Here is a 24,042-nt window from a genome sequence, read left to right as displayed (position 1 = left end):
ATGGGAACAGTCACATCTAGTGCAAATGATCTGAACACTGTGGTAGCATACAAATAATGACCTGTAGCTGTCTGCAGTAAACACATCAGGACACTGTTGTCATATCACCAACATCTGTAAAAGGACAAGCCATAGGTGACACTAAGTTGAGATGCAAAGGAAGTGAATGCCTTCATGCTACAGCCACACAGAAAACATCAATGGTCAGTTGCACTGTCTCACCTGTGTGTCATTGGAAGTATTGACGAATTACTGATGTGCTGTTGTCCTCATCCTCTGCCTCCTCATCCTCACTGTCCTCAGGGTCCACTGCTGCCACAGGGTCATCTCCAGTCCCCTCCTCCTACAGAAAAGGCACATGTCGTCTGAGGGCCAGGTTGTGCAACATGCAGCATGCCACTACTATCTGGCAGACTTTCTCGGGTGAGTAGCACAGGGATCCACCTGTCAGATGCAGGCATCTGAACTTGGCCTTCATGAGGCCGAAGGTCCTCTCGATTATTCTCCTGGTTCGCCCATGTGCATCATTATAACGGAACTCAGCCCCTTTCCTGGCATTCCTCACAGGGGTCAGGAGCAACAATAGTTTTGGTTAGCCAGAGTCACCTGAAAATACTGAGGTACAAAATTTAGCCTTACACAATCCTATGGGGATAACACCTGAAGGCATACACTGAAATACAGTGGGTGGGGACTCTGGTTCACCTGTTAGCCGCACCCTGTGCCTCTGTAGTTGGGCCATGAGATTTGGGATGCTGCTATTCCTCAGAACGAAGGCGTCATGCACCAATCCAGGATACTTGGCAGTGACGTGGGAGATGTACTGGTCCACCAGGCACACCATTTGCACATTCAGTGAGTGGAAACTCTTCTGTTTCCTGAACACCTGTTCATTCTGGCGGGGGGTGGGGCAAACATAATATGTGTACCGTCAATGGCCCCAATAATATTGTGTATATGTCCCATTGCATAGAATCCGGCCTTCACAGTGGCCAAATCTTACACCTGGGGGAAAGAAATGTAGCTGCACATGTGTTTCACCAAGGCAGACAATACCCTTGCCAGCATGATTGAGAACATTGGCTGTGACGTTCCTGCTGTCAGGCCCACTGTCACTTGGAAAGAACCAGTTGCCAGGAAATGGAGCACTGATAGAAACTGTACGTGAGGGGGGATCCCAGTGGGATGACGGATAGCTGATATCAGGTCAGGTTCCAATTGGGCACACAGTTCTGTGATTGTGGCCCTGTCCAGTCTATAGGTGAGTATAATGTGCCTGTCCTCCAGTGCAGCCAAGTCCACAAGAGGTCTGTACACGGGGGTTGGTCTCCTCCTCCTCCTATTCAACAGCAGTGGTAGGTATCTAAGGGAGACAAGAGTGAGTAGGCCGTCACAATTTGAGAAATGGAACCACCACCTCAGTGTGCATACAGCATCAATGTGATGGGACAGTGGGAATGGCAATGTATGTGCAATTTTCGCAATGACACAGTTATGGAAGATCTGCATGTTGTCCACCACCATGAAATGGCGACCCCATGTCCTGTATCTAGGGACAGGTGGAAGTGAAGTAACTCCGCCGACGTTGGGTGTCATGGCGGAAGGCGGTCTTGCACTGCCGTGCAATTCCTCATTGGCTAATATGGGGCTCTATGGAGTACAGTGGCCAAAGGGGATCAGCGGCAGCGGTGACGGTGTACACCGCGGTGGATGTGAATGCCATTTTCAGTCTATAACCTCACTTGATTCCTGACTCTCCACAGGAGAACACCTCCACTGTGTGTGCTGCTGTGACCTGTGTCTGGAACCTACCATGGCACGTGTGACCTGGGAAAGAGCCCCTGCCTTCACTTCGGAGGAGTTGGAGCACTTGGCGGATAGGGTCCTACCCCAGTATGGACAACTGTATGGGCCTCCAGACCAACAGGTGAGTACATCTTGGGCACAATGCATGTGGAAAAGTTGCATGGAGATGTGTGTGCAGGCATCGTGTCATTTTGGGGGAGGTCTGTTGGTAGTGTACATGGTGGGCGCTGGGTGATGTGTGTGCCAATGGAGTTGGAAACGGGATTTGTGGCCCATATGTGTGACAGGCTGGATTGTATGTGTAATGCCGTCCTCCTACCTGCATTACTTCTGCCGGTCTGCGCGCATCAAAAGAAGGGATTGTGGCGTGCCATCGCCAAGGATGTGCAGACCCTGGGGGTCTACAGCAGGCGGAGCACCCACCGCAGGAAACGGTGGGAAGACCTGAGACGCTGGGCATGGAACACCGCGGAGGCCCAGCTGGGGATGGCCTCCCAGTGAGGAAGGGGTGCCCGTCAGAACCTGACCCCCCTAATGGCCCGCATACTGGCAGTGGCCTACCCAGAGCTCGATGGGCACTTGAGGGCATCACAGCAGCCACAAGGGGGTGAGTACAGTGGGCATTACTACAATAATTGATAGGTGGCATGGGATCCGGGTGGTGGGTGTGAGTTAGTGGGTGCCTCTTAATGCTAGGTCAGAGTTTGTAGCATGATGCAGCTCAAGGTTAGTGGGTGTGTAGCAAATTCAGGTAACCTAGCTCGGTTGCATTCCATTTAAGTCAGGGCTTTGTGGGTCCCGGAGGGGTGCAGTTGGCGATGGTTGGCCCTCATCTTGCTGCGGCATCTAGCCAACTGAATGCCAGTGCAATGCACAGTGCTCATTCCTGATCCCTGTGTGTCACGGTACTGTGTATGCCAACTGCGGTGTTGGAATTGACCCAGTGCTCCCTTTCTCTCTCTCCCTCCCACCCCTTTCTCCTTCTGTCATCCTATTCATGTGTGCATTGGCATCATCTGGCGGAAGAGCAGAGGCACTGGTGACAGAGGGAGCTGCATCCCACAGGACCCAGGAGGCAGAGTCCACCGAGGCAGAGTAAACCAGAGGGACGGAGGGCGAGGGGAGCACCACGGCAGAGACAGGGGGTGACAACACAGACTCCTCCTCCGATGGAAGCTCCCTGGTGGTGGCGGACACCTCTGACCACCCCAGCTGCAGGTACAGCCGCCACCCCCGTACCAGCACCTCCCTCTCAGGAGCCCCTCACGGAGTTGCCTGTTCCCGCTCACCCAGGAGGGTGGGCATCTCCTTGGCACCAGGCACCTCAGGCCCTGCCCCAGTCAGCCCTGAGTGAGGAGGCTACTGACCTCCTGAGATCCATCTCTGTAGGGCAGTCAACCATTGTGAATGCCATCCAGGGGCTGGCACCCCAGATGTAGCAATGTAATGCATTCCTGGAGGGCATCCACGGTGGATTGGTGGCCCAACAGAGATCGATTCAGGCTCTGGCCTCCTCTCTGAAGGCAGCGATTGTCCCTGTTTCTACCGTCCTCCCTTCAACTTCCACTTCCCAATCCCATTCTCCTCAACCCAACCCATCCCAAGCACACAGGCAGACGAGCATGCACACAAGACATCATACAAGAGTGGCATAGTCAAACACAAGCACCACACTTCAGTCCACAGGCACTCAAACAAATACCAAACAGTTGCACACACATCCACATCCCCTGCCTCCACTGTCTCCTCCTCCTCCTCCATCTCCCTCACAGTCACGTCCACACTCACACCTGCATGCACTGCTTCAACAGCCACCACCAGCATCACCACACCAAGCAGCACACACCTCCACAACATCCATCCACGAGTCCCCGTGTCCTCTCCCACATTGTCTGTCCCCTCCTCCTAAAGGATGCAAACGCAGGCACTCAGAGACACCCAACAGCCATCCATCTTGCATCAGCACATATGGGTAGTAAGGGTGAAACGACGCCGCACATCTAAGCAGTAAAACACTGGTATTGAGACAAATGTCCAAGTAAGTATGGAATCTGGTGCAAACTGCCCAAGTGCCTTACTACCCAGTAGGCACGAAAACAAGGGTAACAGAATACCCCAGGACAAATTTATACAAGCAGGCCACAGCACACAGAATGTAAAGTTCAATAGTGATGCAGGGATAGGTAGCCCTGGTAGTGTGTTGTTGTAGTGAAATAGTTCAATGGAGTCCCGGGTCTGGTTTGCAGAAGATGACTTTATTTGTAGAAGCTAGAAATCAGAGTATCATCAGTGAGATACAGCCAACACGTGTTTCGTCACACAAGTGACTTTATCAAGGCTGCAAAATAATAATACAGGCAAAGAATAAATAGGGGAGCATGAACAAGTGTAAATATTCGAAAATGGGCTCAAAGATGAGCATGTGGGAAACACTCCAAATAGTGTGTCCCAGTAGCCATTGCTTTACGAGTGAGTTGTGGGCCTAGACAGGTACATAGGTGAGCATTGAAAAAGCATGGTAAACAGCATTCGTGACTGGAACCCATAGTGTGAAGTGTGAGAGAAAGGAAGAGAGACACCTAAACAGAGTGCTATGTACTGCAGAATTAGAGTAATCGGAGGTTAACACCCATAGTACGTGGTTTGAGAGAAGTGACCTCCTACTTAAAATGGTGTCAAAAGGAGGCTATGAGAGTTGCGAAGGACTGAGAGAAAGCTAATTGGCTGGCAGGTGTGATAGAGTCAAACATAGAGTTTTTAGAAGTCAGAGAAAATAGATTAGGAAGTAGGACAGGGGAAACAACAGGCGGGGCCTGTATAGATGAAAAACATACCTGGGCCATCCGGCCAGAGTGGTATGTAGCGAGTGTAAGCAACGAGGGAGCCCCGTAGTCAGAAGTATGGGCTATTGGAAGGTCAATTAGAACTGGGAAGAGAGGTAATAATGAAAATGAATAACCAGCAGCGAGGGAAAGGGAGATAAACAATGAGTAGATGAGTCACAACATACATACCTTCTAAAAGTGAGTCTATTAAAAGTATGGCTGGGTGGGGTCATAGACACGTACGAGAAGGCAGGTGTAGCAGGCCCTGTTAAGCCCGTGGTGGTGTTCTAAGTAGGCGTCGGATAGAGCAGAAAAGGAAAAGGTAATTAGGCCAGTGGACCATAGTTGAGGGAAAAATAGGAACGTAGATTTGTATTTAAAAACAGGAGCCACGCTATAAGGAGCGTGTGACTACTACAGTCATAAAAGATAAATAATGCGAAATAATTTTTTATTTTTATAAGCAGGCAGACTGGTAGTGATGTGATAGCTAAGTACCTATCTCGCATCAGCACACTGCCCATGCACCTGCACCCAAGTCCAGCAGATGTACTCCTCCAACAACTACTCCCATCCCTCCTCCCTCATCCCGCCCCACCGTCCCTAATAAGCTTTTCCTTGCCCAACTTGACCTCTTCCCCCCCCTCCTCCATGTAAGAGCAGGGTCCCAATGACCCATCCCAGCACCTCAGCCAAACAGTCCACAGGGACAGTGGAGGCAAGGCAGTGAAGGATCCCACTCCACCAGCCAGGAAAGAGAAGGATCCCACTCCACCAGCCAGGAGGGGTAAGGTTCCCACTCAACCACCAATGACAGAAAAGGTTCCCACTCAACCACCAATGACAGGCAAGAAGCCTTCACCACCAGCTGGCACGCAGCAGCCCTCACCTCCAGCAGAGGCTTCCCAGGGGGCACCTTCCCCAGCTGAGACACAGCAGCCCTCACTTCCAGCAGAGGATGCCCAGGAAGCACCTTTCCCAGCTGAGACACAGCAGCCCTCACCTCCAGCAGAGGCTGGCAGGGTACCACCACCAATGGTCACGGAGCCCTTACCTCCAGCTGAGACACAGCAGCCTTCACCTCCAGCAGAGGGCATGTAGGCCATCCTCCAGAGACTGATGTACAAGAAGCCCCCTCCAGGATCAGTGGGCAAGTTCCCCACCTCAGAGACTGTGACCTTGCACTCCCCAGCATTGAGAAATGGGCATGAAGCCCCCTCAAGATTCAGTGGGCAACTTCCTCACCTCAGAGACTGTGACCTTGCACTCCCCAGCATTGGGAAATGGGCATGGAGCCTCCTCCAGAACCAATGGGCAAGTTCCCGACTTCAGCTAAGGTGCCCCCACCTCCCTTCCCCCTGAGGTGCCTGTCCACTTCTGTGATGTTGCCCCTGACAGTTTTGTGCATAGTCAGGATCAAGTTAGGGCTTGGACTATGCCCTGTGGGCCTTATGGACTTTGGACTGGGCATTGGCCCTTTCTGGACAATTGTTTATGTATCTCTGTTATAAATTGGTTCCTATGGTGGCTTTTGCCTTGCAATTACAATTTCAGTACTGCCGACCTCTAGTCCTTGTATTATCATGCCGTGTGTCCTGTGCCATTGGTTTACGTCTGCAGCTGGTTGTGTGTATGGTGTGTGAATGGTGTGTGTCACTCTCTTTTTCCTCCCTCCCTTGTGTGGTAGGCGGCTGTACGGCTGTACTCACCATCGTCGTCTTCGTCGGCGTTGGTGTTCCAGGTGGAGCATGGCGTAGAAGAGCATCGGAGGACTTGAAGTTCCGGTTCCATGGCGGTGTTGATCTTCTCTGTGTCTCTGTTGTTGAGTCTTTGTTCTTCTCTGATGTGTTTCCGCCAGGCTTTTGATGGCGTTGGTACCACCCCAGAAATCGTGGTGGTTCGCAGCGTCATGATATGGTGGGTGGTACCTTGTCTTCCGCCTGCCTGTTGATGGCTACTACAGTGGTGCGTGGTGTTTACGCCTGGCAGATGGTGTGGTACATTAGCTGTCTATGGGAGTTATCACCGCTATGGTCTTAATTTGGCGGTAATTACCGCCAGCCTGTTGGCGGTATTACCTCCACATTAACAGTCACCACCAATGTCATAATGGCCACCTTAATTTTTTTTTGTGTGCAGTTTATACACCACAGACTTGACCTGAAGGTATTGGATTACTTTACATGGGCATTAGTTACATTACACAAGAACAGGTTCCTTTTGGGTTTAGGCATGGGGGGGGACTATGTGATTTCCAAAACATCACAGGATGTTGAGCTGACGCTGAAACTCAAAACTAGCTCCCCAGTTGCAAAGTCTGCAGCTCTGGCCGTAACACCTCTCCCCTAAGTGCAACATATAATCAAGCAATCAATCAGTGTTTTTGAAGCGCAGCTACTCACCCGTAAAGGTCTCAAGGCGCTGGGTAGGGGGGTTGCCTAGGGGTGGGGGTGTGTAGCGTCCAACGGAGAGTTGTTCTTAAAAAAGTGAAATGGAGGGGTGGTTTGTCTGATGTGGAGTGGGAGGGTGTTCTAGGAGGTGGCTGTGTGGTAGGAAAAGGAGCATCCCCATGTTCTGGTTTTCCTGATGTGGGGTACTTTGGCGAGAGAGAGCTGCGTTGAGCGTAGGGCCCTGTGGGGTGCGTGAAAGTGGAAGTGGAGTGGAGTCGCCTGTTCAGGTAGGCTGGTCTGATGTTGTGGAGGGCTTTGTGTACGTGGGTGAGGATCTTGAAGGTGATTATTTTCTCTACGGGAAACCAGTGTAGTGAGTGCAGGTGTTGAGAGATGTAGCAGTGTCGAGGCAGGTTGAGGACGAGTCTGGCGGCGGCATTCTGGATGTTCTGTAGTTTGCAGGTGAGATTCTTGTTGATTCCAGCGTAGAGTGTGTTGCCATAGTCCAGTCTGCTGGTGATGAGGGCGTATGTGACGGTCTTTCTGAGTTCGATGGGGATCCATTTGAAGCAGGAAGAGATGACTGAGTTGATTTGGTGGTTCATGTGAAGTTTGGAGTCTAGGATGATTCTGAGGTTGCAGGCTTGGTTTTTGGGGGTGGGCGGGTTTCCGAGGGTGGCTGGCCACCAGGAGTCGTTCCAAGCGTTGGGTTGAGGGCCCAAGATAAGTACTTCTGTCTTGTTTGCATTGAGTTGAAGCCAGCTGTTTCTCATCCAGTTGGCGATTGCCTCCATGCCTTCATGGAGGTTGTGTCCTGCTGTGTTGAGTTTGTTGGATAGGGAGAGGATGAGTTGGGTGTCGTCAGTGTAGGAGACAATGTTGATTCCGTAGCTTCTGACGACGGTGGCCAGCGGGCCATGTAGCCGTTGAACAGTGTAGGGCTGAGGGAGGATCCCTGGGGAACTCTGAAGGTGGTAGGTGTGGGGTTCGCGAGGAAGGGGGAGAGTCTTACTCATTGAGTTCTGCCAGAGTGGAAGGATTGGATCCAGTCGAGGGCCTTGTCTCTGATGCTGGCTTCGTGAAGTCTGCGTATCAGGGTGTAGTAGGAGACTATGTAGAAGGCCGCCGAGAGGTCTAGCAGGATGAGTGCAGCTGTCTCTCCCTTGTCCAGCAGGGAGTGGATGTTGTCTGTTGCGGCCAGGAGGGCTGTTTCGTTGCTGTGGTTTTTCTTGAATCCTGATTGGGAGATGTTGAGGATGTTGTGGTCTTCGATGAACGTGGCGAATTGGCTGTTGAAGGCTTTTTTGATGACTATCGTAGGGAATGGGAGTAGGGAGAAGGGGCCTGAGGTTTTTGAGGTCGGTGGGGTCTGCCAAGGGTTTCTTGAGGAGGGGGTTGATCTCTGCATGTTTCCAGTCATCGGGGAAGGAGGTGTCAGCTAGGGAGCGGTTGATGATGAGGCGGGGCATTGGGGGGCCTGGAGTGTGTGGATTTAATTGTCTTAAGTGTGTCTTCGGTAGGGATGGGGGGTCCAGCTGCTGATTGCTGGTTTGTTGGTGTCGGGTTTTGGTAGAGGGGTTCTGCGCGTGAGCTGTCCTCGCTGAAGCTGTCATTGATGGTCTTGATTTTGTGGTGGAAGTAGGTGTTGAGTTTGTCGCAGAGGTCTTGTGAGGGTGGAATGTCTGTTGATTTGCCGTTTCTCCAGATTTTCTCGAGGCGACAACTAGTACGTCTGGATTCTTGGAGTTCTGGGGTGAACCAGCTGGCTTTCTTGGCGTGGGCGCTGTTTTCTTTTGAGGGGGGACTATGGTGTTGGCACAGTTGGCAATCCATTTGTAAAAGGTGTGTGCTCCGGTGTTTGGGTTGTCGTGTGCGATGGTGGGGGCGGAGTTGGCTAGGAGGACAGTGGGTTGGTCGTCGGTGATTTTTGTCCAGCCTCTATGTGATGGTTGGCGCTCGGGTCTGATGACAGTGGGTGTGGTGGATGAAATGGATGCATCAATGGTCTGTCCATGGGAGCTAGGAGGTGTGGCTGAAAGTGATGGAGGTTCCTGTTGTGAAGATGGAGTTCAGGGTGTGTCCTGCTGAGTGTGTTGGTTCCATCATGATCTGTCAAAGCCCTATGTTGTGGAGGTGGTCTAGGAGGGATGTGGTGTTGGAATCTTGAAGGTTGTCAAGGTGAAAGTTGAGGTCTCCCAGCAGGGTGTACTTGGTGGCTGCGATGACTTGTGCAGCGATGTAGTCAGTGATGGTGTCGGTGAAGGGTGCACGGGTCCAGGTGGGCAGTAGATGAGGGTTACCCTGAGGGTGGATGTAGGGCTGGTCTGTAGTTTGAAGTGACGGTGTTCCATCAGGGTTGTGGAGTCTTCGGAGTGTGTGCTCAGACAGAGGTTGGACCTGTGGACGACGGTGATTGTCCCCCTGGGGGCGGCCTTTCCGGTTGAGCTTGTATCCTTGGGGAATGGCGATGGCTATGCCTGGGCCTGAGGCAGTGTTGGTCCAGGTCTTGGTGAGGAACGTGACGTCTGGGGTGGTGTGCTCAAGGAGGTCCCAAATTTCAGTAGCGTGTTTATGTAGGGAGCGGATGTTGAGGAGAATGCACTTCAGAGTTTACGGAGTCTGTGTGTTGTTGCAGATGGGTTGTGCTGGGTCCAAGGTCTTGGTGGAGGAGTGGGTTTGGTGGCAGCAGAGGCAGCTGAGGGGTCCATGGGTGTCAGCTGGTGATAATGAAGTGGTCAACTGGATTTAAAAAAAATCCAGATAGCAAATAATTTAAAAGTGCCTCGTCGCTATTTGAGAACTCAGAAAATATGTCCTCATTTTCATTTTTTAGAGCACTAACCATAATTTCTATGGACTAAGACCCTATCATTTTTATAATTTCAAAAGGAAATGCTTTAGGTATTTAAGTTTTGATTACATCAAGATGACTTCACACATGCCACACGTTTGTAATAAATATAGAATGTTAGCAATCTAGTTCTTTGTTAGAATGCTGTGGGGAGGTGGATGTCAGAGTGCTAAAGGGAGAGGCTGTGGCAGTACAACCATACATGCCAACAGACCCTGGAGACTCCTGAAGTTTTGAAGCCCAAATTGGCTTTATATTATCTGCCTAAAATGTCCTCTTTTTCAATGTAAGTTAATGGGGAAAATCAATTACCCAGGTTTGTTCAAAATCTCCCTCTTACTAAGTTCACAATGCTGGCAAGTATGGTACATTGGATCACTGAGGGCAGGAGGAATGGGGTAGGGACATGGACTCAGATAACAGAGGGCAGGAGGGTGATGGGCAGGAGCAGCAGACTGACCTTGCAGGGCAGGCGTCAGGGGTTGCAGCAGCACAATACAGCACACAAGGCAAGTGGGACGGCAGTGCAGCACAGCAGACCATGGAAGGCAATAGGGAGGGGACAGGGCCATCCACATAGAAAACAGAGCACAGAGGAAAAGAGGCAATGGCAGCAAGCTGACCAAACTGAACTGCCACGACGGACAGTTGCAGCATGATGGACCATAAAGGAGAGGAGGGAGAGGGCAGGGGCACGACAATGGACCAGACAAGGCAGGAGGATGGACACGGGCCTGCAAATGTAAAACAGAGGGCAGGGGGCAACGGGGCAGGACTAGAGCACCAAGCTGACCATGGAGGGCAGACGGGATGGGCACTGGAAGCACAACACACCATGGAGGGCAACAGTGAGACTATAATGGCATACACACAGACAAGGGAGATAGGTTACCTTAGGGCACGAGTTATAGTTACTTGAAAGAAATCTAACTATAACAACTGAATTTCTACAGTTTTGTGCATGTAAAATCGGAACCTAACTATAACGTCCCTCTAACAATTGTTTTTTCGTGAATATATCTATTTATGAAGCCCCATTACCAAGACCAATTTCTGGGCCGCATGGACACTATTTCATGGGGCCTGGCCATAATAACAAGGGAAGGGGGCACGCAGTCCCCCTCCCAGGGCCAATATTCGCCCCGGGAACCCAATACCTGGGACGTGGGCACTTAATACTTGGAGAGGGGACCACGCTGTCCTTTCCCAGGGCCGATTTCTGGCCCCAGGGACCCCACCTCCTGGGGCCTGGCTATAATAACAAGGGGGAGGGAGGCACACATTCCCCCTCCCTGGGCCAAAATTGCCCCCGGGACCCCATCCCCTGGGGCCCTGCCACTAAAGGGTGGGTGCCCTGGAGCCCACCCTGGAGCCCACCCAGGGCACCCATCTCATCTTTGCTGGGGTCTGTGGAGTGAGCCCCAATGTCCCCCTCGCCCCCGCTAGCTCCCCGTCTCCAACGGGAGCCGGAAATGGACCCTGCCCACAGGAAGCAGCAAAAAAGGCTGCTCCTTGCGGGTGGGAGATTTTTTTTCATCTGTTCCTATGCCTGCTTCACACCATGCAAGTAAATAGATGAAAAGTCTGCTCCTAGTGGGTGGGAGCATTTTTGATGCTCCTGCCAACTGGATGCAGACTAAGGCCCTCATTTTGACCCTGGCGGACGGCAGTATTTTGGAGAAAGGTACTGCCAAACCTCCAATGTTCCACTCCGTCCAATAGGGCAGGAACAGCCTGGCGGCCGTCAGTGTCCCACCCGCAGGATTATGACCCCGCCTACCGCCATGGTTTTCGTGGCTTCCTTACTGCCACGAAAACCATGGCGTAGGCACTATCAGTGACAGGGAATCCCTTCCGTGTTACTGATAGGGGTCTTCCCCGCTCCCTCCCCCCCCCAGAGTCCTCCCCCACCGTCCCCATCCCACTCTAGACCCCCCGACATACACACACATTCACGCACCATCATACACATACATACACACACTCATACCTACATTTACCCACGCATGCATACATCCATTCACACACACATCCACACACACTGACATACATACAAGCACACACGGATTCACACAACACACAATACACGCACTCACACATCCACACATGCACCACACGCAAAGCACACCCACATTCACGTGCACACAAACATACACACACACACCCACACACACACACAACACCCCCCACCTCCCTCCCCTGTTGGAGCCCTGACTTACCTGATCCAAGGGGGTCCTCCGGCAGGAGACGGGACGGGGCGCTGCTGCCAGCAGCAGCATCCCCCAGCAGAACACCGCCAGGCTGCATCATGGGTCATGATATGGTCTGCGGCGGTCTACTGGCATGGCGCTGCTGCTGGCAGCAGCGCCACCTTACCGCCATCCGCCGCCATGACCGTAGCTGAAATGCCGCCATCCTTCTGACGGACTTTCGGCTACGGTCATAATATGGCGGTCAGCTGGTAGTCACGGCGACGGTCTTTTGGCGGCTGTCGCCGTGGTAGTAGGTGTTTTTACCACCACTGTCATAACGAGGCCCTTAGTATTTGCTCTTGCTTGGCGGGAGCTTTGAAATTGCTCCTGCTAAGCAAGAACAAACAGAGGTTTCCCTGCTTGCACCACTATGGGCAAGGAAACTGCTATGTCCCGGCGGGAGGGGCACCCCAGAATATAGCTGAGCCGGCCGTGGTATCCCCAGAGACATTAATGGCCCTGGCCCCTCCTTTTCAAAGTGCACAGCCAGTTCCCAAGGAGTTGGCATTCCGGGGGCCTGAAATGGCCCGAGAAGGGGGGGTCTGCTATGCCCTCTCCCAGTTTTCATGGTCAACTGGGACCCAGGGGGGTGACAGTCCCCAGGGCTGTAATTGGCTATTCGCAATGAACACCACATCACTTGCATCTGACAATCATGTTTGACTCCCGCCAGTAATTCCTCCCATGAATAGCGCTATTCCCAGTTCTTCAGCTTGGAAAGGGGACGAACAGTAAGAGATGAGAGCTACTGTCCTACTTGTCTCATGCCATGCAATGTACCATACCAGGCCTGTTTCTACACAGGAAGGCTGCAGTGCTGTGTAGAAATGAGGAGAATGCAGGGACACATCTGAACCCAGTGTACTCGTAATCTGAGGGTCAGTATCGCTCAGGGGGTTTTACCAAACCATAATCATCCCTTCAGAGACTTACTGAAATCTGCCAATATGCATTTTGAGGTGGTTACATGTTAGTATGCACTCCGAGTGCATATTTATAGAAAAACACATACCTGAGGTGGCTTTGAACAGCAATAAATGTGATTTTGTATTTCCTCTCTCCATTGAGTCTGTGAGGGCACCCTGATCTCCAGTACATGTATCCACTTCTAGGCATGATGGGGGCACAGAAGGACCCCGCTCATCAGAACAGAGCAGTTCTAGCTTGTAGTTTTGCTGCTGATCCTGTGATTCAGGATGCAGTGGTTCGAGAATGGAGTTCCAGTCTGAACTTTGTGCGTCACTACAGGGTGGCTGTAGCTTGTACTTCTGATATAAACCTTGCACATCTGTACAGGGTGGTTCTAGCTTGTAGTTCCGATCTGAACCTCGTGCATCAGTATAGGTTGGTTCTAGCTTGTAGTTCTGATCCGAACCTTGTGCATCAGTACAGGGTGGTTCCAGCTTGTAGTTCTGATCTGGTTCCTGTGGTTCAGGGAGCATTGGTCTTAACTCTCGATCACGTGCCGCAATGTGCAGTGGTTCCACCTTGTACTTCTGATCTGGACACTGCATGTTAGGATGCAGAGAGTCTAGCTTGAAGTCCTCATTTGGATCCTGTGCGTAAGGAAATTCCTGCTTCAAGCACAGGTGTTGCTCTTGACTCTGGGAATCTTGAAATGCTAACTGTAGGCAATGGGTTTGTTGTGACCCAACGCCATCAAGAGTCAATAACCCAGACTGTAAGTCTTCACATGGTGCCTTTCCATCAGGTGACACAGGTTGTAGGCACTGGTTCTCCTGGGGATCTTGGCAATCAAAACACATCAACTCTTCCGCCACTTGTTCATCTGGTTCCTTTCCATTTGGTAACACGGGTTGTTTACAGTGGTTTGGAGGTGGTTCATCTCCAGCAGGAAATAGTGGGCGCAGGCAGATGTTTTGCTGCTGGTCCCAATTATTAGCAGACAAAGGGGATGGTTCCTGCTTCAGGTGCTCATCTGCTTCCTTCTCTTCTGGGAACGCTGGTTTTATGCTTTGGGGTTGCTGTGGTGCCTGCCCATCACCGAATTCCAGCTGAAGAAGCATTCTTCCCTCCAGTGATCTGACTGGAGGATCTATCTGAGAGCACCTGGATACAATAGAATCCTGTTGTAGTTCATTTATATCTGGAAATCCAGGCTGCATGCGCTGGTCAGGGTGTGACTCGTGTACATCTGGAAACCCAGGTTGCTTGCACCAGTCCTGCTGTGAATTGTGTATATCTGGAAACCCAGGTTGCATGCACTGGTCTGGGTGCAACTTGTGTACACCTGGAAACCTAGGTTGCACGCACTGGTCCTGCTGTGACTCATGTACATGTGGAAACTCAGGCTGCATGCACTGGTGCGAGTGTGACTCGTGTACATCTAGAAACCCATGTTGGATGCACTTGTCCTGCTGCGACTCATGTACATCCGGAAACCCAGGTTGCACGCACTGGTCCTGCTGCAACATGTGTACATCTGGCAACCCAGGCTGCATGCACTGGTCCTGCTGTGGGTCATGTCGATCTGACAACACTGGCTGTAGACAAAGGCGTGGTTCATCTGGGCGCACCTGAACATCGGTTGGAGAGGAGAGCGTACAGTCCTGCTTTGGTGCATGCCTATCAGCAAACACTGGCTGAAGACAAAAGCTTGCTTCACCTGGCCTGTCCAGCTGAGGTGTCGCAGGAGACTGGCTAACAGCACAATCTCTAATGCTCATTGGACAAACCATCTCCAAAGACACCCCACCATTTTGAGGGTGATATTGACTCTTTGCAATCCAGATTTGCTCCATAAACCCTGCGACTCTAGACGGTACGTCCTCTAGGGTATTCTGCATGTTATCCAATTTGTCTTCCAGCTGCTCCAGCATAGATAAGAGGATAATGTGGGACAGGTTCTCCGAAAGGGACTCCAGCTTAAGGTCCATCTGAGCATTATTTTGGGATCTTGAAGCGGAGACGTCATGGACGGGAGAAGATGGGAGTGTGGCCTTCACAACTTCAGATGGACACTGCGCTCTCACTCTCTTTCCTGGAGCCTGTCTTCTCTCCATTCCGATCTCAAGATTCTGCAGAAGGATGGAAAAGAGAAATAACATGTTATGATAGAACAATTAGATCAAAATACTCCTTCCTGTCTTACTAAGCCTGGTGTGATCAGAGAAAATTGCTTATTTCTAAAATCCAGAGAAAAATAAAACATTAAAATTGCAAAAGACCCATAACATATTATGAAAGGCGCTATTTTGAAATGTGTTTCCAACACTGTGGGCCTCATTATGACACGGTCGGTGTAATGACCGCCAGGGTCGCAATGGCGGTCGGACAGCCACATTACTGTTTAGCAGACAGAGAACACTGCAACAGGTGCTGGTGCACCCTATGCACTATGCACTATAGCATTGCCACCAGCTCTATTACGAGCCAGTGACAACGTTGTAGGTAATTTCTCACTGGGCCAGCGGTTGGAAACTGAGCTTCTGCCTGCTGACCCAGCGGGAAACTCGTAATGGCCCCAGCAGGGAGTCAACCACATTGGCGGCAACCTCCCTGTCGAGAACTTCTGCAGACGGGCTTTTCCGTCTGCCAAAGTTGTAAGGAGGGCCTATGTCTTTTCCTTGGTTTGCAGCTACCACAGGATTATGTTACCCTAGCAGACAAGACTGCACTATCATTCTCACTTGCACTGTACAGCTCTCTTTTACAATATTCGATTATGTGACTGAAGCACACCTCAACATACCACACCTCCACAGGATCTGCAGAATGCTTGCATGTTCATTGCATATATTGGTCGCATGTTCAACCTGAGGTTTCTTGGAAAGGAAACAGAAATACATAACAGTGGAGACAAAGAATCAGATCAGGGAAGAACCTAGTATGAGTAGGCTTGTATGTTTTTAGATTTTAGGAGAAAAAATATATAGTTAGATTTAAAATGGATGTCTGCCAGCAGTGAGATCCAAATGGAAGATGCTTGTAACGCAAAGCTGTGTTCACCTGATCTGATCTTCTGAAATTTCGGGATAGCAAGGAAGTTCAAGTGAGGAGTTCTCAGGTTTTGTATGTCTCATGTGATGGACGCAAGACAGACTGTCTGGACTAGATGGTACGATGACTAAAGCTTCAGCCAGCCAGTGAAGGAACACAAAGCTGGAATGCAGCCTCCAAGGAAACACCAGGAGGAAAAAGTGACAAGGCAGGAAAATTGGCTCTGGAATTCGCTCAAACAACAACAGCAGACCGTGAACGAAGAAGGGAAAAAAACAAATCAGAAACCAGGAATCCGGTAGCATTGCAACCCTTTCAAGGCCTTTAAATAGGAAGAAAAGACCAGGAAGCAATAAGTGCAAAGAGAAAATAAAAACAAACCCCTTCATCTTAGGTTGGGAGAGTTCCCTAGGAAAACACTGGATGGCAGTCATGATAGATTGGCAGACTATAAGAAGCCTTGCACTCTGTGGCTGTGTGGGATATGCCAGCCAGGAAGCATGGCAACTGGCCTCTAGAGATCACCCCGAACTCCCCTAGCCAGACAGCATCCTGGAGAACCCCCCCACCAACAGAGCCTCCATTTTCAAGTAAGTGTAGGTGCAGCTTCCTGCCACGTCTGAATCTAGCTGCGAGATGCGTATGACAAGCTCGTCTCGCTGCAGCACCACAGCGCACCCCACAGAACAAGCCACAATCACGCCTGACACTATGGTTGTATGCATTTGCACCTTGTTTACAATGGAATGAGGGGCTAGACCTCTCAGCGCTTCAAAGGTGAGGCAACAGGTCTTAAAGAGGAAACAGTTGCTTGGTGGGAAGCCAGTAAAGTTATTTTAATATAAGTGTGACAAGTGCCCACCTCTGGAGATCATATATTAAACAAGGAGCCTCGCTGTGAATCACTTGTAGCCCATGAACAGTGTTATTGGATAATCTTAAATATACTGGTTTGGTATCATGTGATCGAGATGCAACTACTGCCACCACTACTGCTTTTCTTGGCTAAAGTGGGAGAAGTGGGGTTATTTTCTTAAGAAGTTTCAGTATAAATATGTATTTAGATCCCACTGCTCCAGCCTGCTAGTTCTTGCTAAGATTATAATCTGTTATCACTCCCAGGCTTTTAGCCGAGGGTTTAGGCTCTGGTAACAATCTTATTTTCTGTTGGTGAGTAATGTCGGTTCCAAAGATCGGTCTCATTCTTTAGAATTACAATCGCAGTTTTTTTTTTCCATATTCAGTTTTTGCTGATTCGACCTCATCAAGTAATCATTAAATTACATCATATTTTGAAACTGGAGTTGTGACGCTGACATTCCATCCAAACAAATTAACAATTGTGAGTCGGTGTAATTATAACCCCTGCAATTCCTTGAAGACAGTTCTTTGACCAATAGCTTAAAATTAAGACACAGATGGGCGTGAATAATGATAATCCCTGGGTACCCCACACTCCACTGTTGTTGCACCTACAGTACAGTTTATCAAATGAACTGCCCGATAGCAATCGGTTAGGAAGGATTTAACCCATTCCAGGGGAGGGCCCAGAAAGAAGGCTTCTTCTAAGTGGTGGACAAATATGTGATGTTCGACCTTCTCAAAGGCGGCCGACAAATCTAAAAGCACCAGAGCAGAGATATGGCCTAGAATATCATCCGATCTTAAATTATCAACTACAACTAGGAAAATTGGTTCTGTGCATCGGACAAATGCCTGCTAGGAGGAGGTGTAGAAAGTTTGTGGACTGAAGGTCATCACAATCCTCTTGAGCGACGTGAGAGTATAAGATTTTTTCAGGTTAAGGGAGTAGTGATACTAGACTATAATTCTTGAGTACATCTGGTGCTTGTTCAGTAACGGAATAACTACAGCATTTTGAAATGCAGTTGGAACTGTAGCTTGAGATACTTATTTGTTTAAAATGCTCTGCGAGGGATGCTGAGATTCTGTGACTGCTGGAGGGCAAGGGTCAGATGGTGACCCAGATCTAACCTTGATCATAACTTCATGGAGCTTGCTTATTACTGGAAATGAGCATAGAGTGGTAGAGTTCTTTTCTGCACTGGAAGCCACGAAGAAATCTCAGTGGGTCGACGGAATCTTCCACCTACTTCAGCAGGTACCAAACTTCAGCGTCATGGGCACTCTGGGACCCCTCTCATCTTGACGAACATGGCCCCTGGAACACAGGTGGTGGACCCAAGTGAGTCAGACTGTCCAGTGGTCCAACTGTCCACAATTGGAAGAGGTATGTCCTTGCCTCCCCTCTCCAGACAGAAATCCTGTGCACCATGTGAACTGCAGCTACCAGGGCTTCTTTGCACATTTCCATGGAATTCTTAATGCACAGCCAAGCCTAGGTCCCCAGCACTCTGTCCTGTTATGCTAAGCTCCCTGAGTTGATCTACGGCTTCGTGGGACCCTCTTTTGCAATGTTGAGACGACCGCCGTATTCAGACTTCTTGAACCTGTGTTCAAGTACTTCTGCGGGTGCTACCTTCTTGTGCGAGGGCTCTCTATGTTGCTGAGGGTCCCCTCTGTCTCCTCTCCCAAGTGGTGACATCCTGGTCCTTCCTGGGCCTGGGCAGCACCCTTTTTTCACTCTTGCAGCTAGCAAGGCTTGTTTGTGTTTTTTTGCCAAGGAAACAACTCTGCATCCTCCAGCACTCCGTGGGACATCTTCTGCACGAAGGAGAAGTTCCTAGCACCTTTCGTTGTTGCAGAATCTTCAGCTTCTTCCATCCAGAGGCAGCCATTTTGCACCTTCATCCGGGATTTAGTGGGCTCCTGCCCCCTGGACACTTTTGTGACTCTTGGACTTGGTCCCCTTCCTTTGCAGGTCCTCAGGTCCAGGAATCCATTTCGGTGCTTTGCAGTCTGCTGTGGTCTTTGCAAAATCCTCTAGCACAACTCTAGTGTGTTTCTGGGGAAATAGTAGTACTTTACTCCTACTTTCCAGGGTCTTAGGGTGGGGTATCTTGGATACCCTTAGTGTATTCTTACACTCCCAGTGACCCTCTACACACTACACTAGTCTAGGGGTCCATTTGTGGTTCACATTCCACTTTCTTAGTATATGGTTTGTGTTGCCCCTAGGCCTATTGCATCCTATTGTATTCTACAGTGTTTGCACTACTTTCTGAATGTTTTACTTACCTGAAGTTGGTTTGTGTGTATATTTTTTCCATTTTACTTACCTCCTAAGGGAGTATATCCTCTGAGATATTTTTGGCACATTGTCACTAAAATAAAGTACCTTTATTTTTAGTAACTCTGAGTATTGTGTTTCTTATGATATAGTACCTTCATGATATAAGTGGTATAGTAGGAGCTTTGCATGTCTCCTAGTTCAGCCTAAGCTGCTCTGCTATAGCTACCTCTATCAGCCTAAGCTGCTAGAACACTATTAATCTAGGATAGCTGGACCTGGCACAAGGTGTAAGAACCATCAGGTACCCAGTATGAGCCAGGCCAGCCTCCTACAGGTGCTACCCATGTCGGGATGTCTGCACGAACAATAACATGCGCGCTATAAAAACACACTGAGACCAAGGCCATAAGAGGGGGTTCACTCAGGATATTCCATCTATACTGCACCTCACTTTGCAGCAGACCTCAGCCTTTGTGTGTCTACAGAACACGACGGGAGGCCGGCCTTGTCCTAACATAAGAGGGGTCGCGGCGCTTCTCAGGGACATGGCGTGGGCGGATCAGGTTCATCATGACTTGCTCTCTTTAGGGCAGAAAATCTGCGTTAGGGAGGAATTTGCATTTTCAGGTTTATTGCAAATATGTTGCTGTTGTTCACATTTACATCACTTGTTTACACAATCCGGGTCTTGTTATTCATCATTATCTTAATCAGTGCGGGACTGGGCCGACAGCTGTCAGCTGGTGTAGGAGTGACTCGCTCACATACTCCAGCAGAGGCGCTGCTAGAGAGCTGGAAGGACTGGGCCGACAGCTGTCAGCTGGTGTAGGAGTGACTCGCTCACATACTCCAGCAGAGGCGCTGCTAGAGAGCTGGAAGGACTGGGCCGACAGCTGTCAGCTGGTGTAGGAGTGACTCGCTCACATACTCCAGCAGAGGTGCTGCTAGAGAGCTGGAAGGACTGGGCCGACAGCTGTCAGCTGGTGTAGGAGTCACTCACTCACATAGAGAGCTGGAAGGACTGGGCCGACAGCTGTCAGCTGGTGTAGGAGTCACTCGCTCACATACTCCAGCAGAGGTGCTGCTAGAGAGCTGGAAGGACTGGGCCGACAGCTGTCAGCTGGTGTAGGAGTCACTCGCTCACATACTCCAGCAGAGGTGCTGCTAGAGAGCTGGAAGGACTGGGCCGACAGCTGTCAGCTGGTGTAGGAGTGACTCGCTCACATACTCCAGCAGAGGTGCTGCTAGAGAGCTGGAAGGACTGGGCCGACAGCTGTCAGCTGGTGTAGGAGTGACTCGCTCACATACTCCAGCAGAGGCGCTGCTAGAGAGCTGGAAGGACTGGGCCGACAGCTGTCAGCTGGTGTAGGAGTGACTCGCTCACATACTCCAGCAGAGGTGCTGCTAGAGAGCTGGAAGGACTGGGCCGACAGCTGTCAGCTGGTGTAGGCGTGACTCGCTCACATACTCCAGCAGAGGCGCTGCTAGAGAGCTGGAAGGACTGGGCCGACAGCTGTCAGCTGGTGTAGGCGTGACTCGCTCACATACTCCAGCAGAGGTGCTGCTAGAGAGCTGGAAGGACTGGGCCGACAGCTGTCAGCTGGTGTAGGAGTCACTCGCTCACATACTCCAGCAGAGGTGCTGGTAGAGAGCTGGAAGGACTGGGCCGACAGCTGTCAGCTGGTTTAGGAGTGACTCGCTCACATACTCCAGCAGAGGTGCTGCTAGAGAGCTGGAAGGACTGGGCCGACAGCTGTCAGCTGGTGTAGGCGTGACTCGCTCACATACTCCAGCAGTCCAGTAGAGATACGAGAGTCCTTACGACACAATGCTGCACAGAGACACACAATTACACAGGCATTCTGCTCTGCGCACACACATACTCCGATTGTCCCCTAGGAACAAAGACCTACACACTGGAAATAAGATTTTTTTTCATCAAACTGATCAATCGTTTAGACACTGATATATAATGTATCTACCCAAGAGGCCCAAATCACAAACAAGCACATACATATTGTCTCACACACAGATCGCCTACATACATTTGGTAGAGGAAGATTAGGGCTCATCCAAGCCTTTCACAGGCATTACTTATCCCCATAGACCTAATCACAGGGTGGGCACTGATGTTAACAATCACATGAAACACCCCAAATAATGTTAGTTCACTTATTTTTTTTTAACAGAAAGTTTTTGAGGCCTCTATAATCATTCTAGATTCTCGAAGGCAACATTGAATGTGAAATTGTGTTGAGGGAGTTTAGAGATATCAGTGTCAGAGGAGGAAGCACAACTGTCTGTGTTTGGAGCATTTTGTAAGGAAATAAACGACTTCTTTCCAGTGGCGGCTGGCTTATGCTTATGGCAGGGGGGCAGGGTAATGCGGGTGGGAGACAATAAAAATAATATTTTTTGTTAAAAAGGCACTTACCTTCAGCTGTGTTCCTTGGGGTGTCCTCCTGCTCCTGGAAGCTCCAGCAGGACCAGGAAATGCCACTAATCAACCCTGATGCTGCTTTCATACTGGTAATCAGCATAAAAGCAGTGTTAGGATGGTGGGAGTGGGCTCTCTCAGTGCTCACAAGAGCGATGGTGGCCTGTGCTTTCTCAAACCCAGAGATGTTTAAAGTGTGCATGTCTGGTTGGCCATCACAAGACGGCCAACCAAGGGGACATGCAGACTTTAAACAAGTGCACAGCTCCCTGCTGCCACTCAGCAGCAATTGCCCCACTCCGTCTTTACGATTGGTTCAGGACGGGGCGCTGAAAAATAAAATGGCAATAAACAAGGTTTATTACCATTTTATTTTTCTGTTATGGGGGCATTTCTTTGGTGGGGCGACTCTCCTCCGCTTACATGGAGTAGCCGACCCTGCTTCTTTCTATCACCACCATAGACACGTAATACGTCATTATACTAGGAACACGTGGAAATATGTAATAATGTTCAACACTTCAACAGTGCATTGTTAAAGTACTGAGGATCTGTTAATTTTAAGCTTTAAACAAATGTATATGCTTGTTTTCTTCTAGCACAACCGTTAATCCACTAGAGAGACAATCTCCACCCAAATACAAATATCGAAGTACAAGTTCTGAGCAGGTATTTGTGAAAACAAGTAAGAACTCCAAACGGACCCTTTCTGGACCTTCCAGATATAAAGTAGTTAAAGACCACACACTGAGGTCACATTGAATCTCTGATGTATATAACAAGGTTACCAAGGGACCCTATTGCACGGTACACCTGAAGTCCTGCATTGTATCAAGCTTGCATTGTATTCTGGGACATGTAGTTTAGATTTAAAGACCGGTAGTATGGGTGCAAACACATCATGATGCAATGTGCTGCTCTTGAATGAGCCGAGGCTGGCTGAAGGGGTCATATATACCAGTGGGCCCTGTAGTCTGACAATTATTAAACATTCCACAACCGTGTGAGTGGCAGAAGACGACTGGAGTCCCCCACTCACAATATGGTTCTGAGAGAGTGTAGTTTTAATATTACATATACTAAAAGTGAAATGCGTATATCAATGTTTAATGATGCTGCATAGAAAACGGCAATAATTAGTGTTTTGCTTAAACAAGCAGCAGAATTACGACTATAATGTGTGTGGTCACCAATATATACGTGAACTAACAATGATGAGTAAAACTATTCATGCTATGGTTTTATATTAATATTTACGATATTGCATTTGTATTAAAGATCTCATAGGCCTTAAGTTAGCGTGAGTTGTAGATTTAGCTGCCTAGCTCTCATATTAAAGCATTTTTCTCTGTTTTTCAGTGTGCTGACTCGCAAAGGGCCATGACCCTGCATTTGTTCCTTTTTCTTCATTTCATGTATCAACCTAAGATTCTGTTCTCACCCGCATGCTCGTTGTTTAGTATAAATTCAATACAAAGTTGAAACAAAAGTAGATTAATGTAATGTACAAGGACGTTTAACCATGGACAAAGGAAACTCATGACCCGAGAAGACGTGCCAAATGGTGAAGTAAATCCGGATGTGCCACCTCCTAAGGCGTCAATTACGAAGACCAATCAAAATGTTATGGATTATCATGGGGTGACAATTGGAATTACCTAATGCTTAATTTGATAGGTTAAAGATAGTGGGGTAGAGTAAATGTCCAATAGAATTTTGGGTGAAAGTATTACAAAAAAGGGATAAAAACCCATGTCACAGAAGGGTCGTGAGAAACTAGGTAGGGAATACTGTTGTTTTTATCCAGAAACTCTGTCACTTTGTTTGGTGACTTTGAGACTTAATAAACCATCCTCACCCATAGACTGCCCTTTTCGCTTCTTCTCCTTATGAGGAAAAGTGTCCCCTGTCCTTTAGACAAGGTTAGACTGATGGCGATTTGACTGATGTCCTGAAGACGAAGACTGATCCTGTGTGCTGACCTAATCCTTGGAGGGTAATTATGACAATGCGACTTGCAATTTGTCAGTTTTCTTTTCCTTTCTAGGTACCAACTGCTCATTTTTTAATAGAGGCATAGTTAGATGTTTTCTAAATTGATGTTCTAAATTATTTTGCATGAAGCCGAACATGCTGATGCTAATTAGTGGTTAGGAAAGGTGATCACTCTGACTGACGCTAATAGACAAAGACAGATGTTGCGCTATGCTGAACTGAGATTTACGTGATATTCATTGTATTCTGATCTATGTTCACGCCGTGCTATGTTCTTATGTTTGTGATTCTTGCATTAATGAAATCTTATCACAGTTGCCATATTGTGACTATGCTCTTATGCTTCTTGGTTTTGAGATTGACACTTCTGCT

General features: G+C 49.3%; 1 protein-coding gene across 1 annotated transcript in view; it reads right to left on the bottom strand.

Moving 5' to 3' along the window:
* Window positions 1-24,042, bottom strand: part of LOC138293771 (uncharacterized) — a 34,603-nt gene that overhangs the window by 8,742 nt on the left and 1,819 nt on the right. The window contains exon 2 of the mRNA XM_069233114.1: window positions 13,137-15,162. Coding sequence (XP_069089215.1) covers window positions 13,137-15,147 — 2,011 coding nt within the window. The 5' untranslated portion in view covers window positions 15,148-15,162. The remainder of the gene's footprint in view (window positions 1-13,136; window positions 15,163-24,042) is intronic.

This window comes from Pleurodeles waltl, chromosome 4_2 (genome assembly GCF_031143425.1).
Source record: "Pleurodeles waltl isolate 20211129_DDA chromosome 4_2, aPleWal1.hap1.20221129, whole genome shotgun sequence".
NCBI lineage: Eukaryota > Metazoa > Chordata > Amphibia > Caudata > Salamandridae > Pleurodeles > Pleurodeles waltl.
Note: the sequence above shows the minus strand (reverse complement) of the source record. Positions and strands in the feature narration are given on the sequence as shown.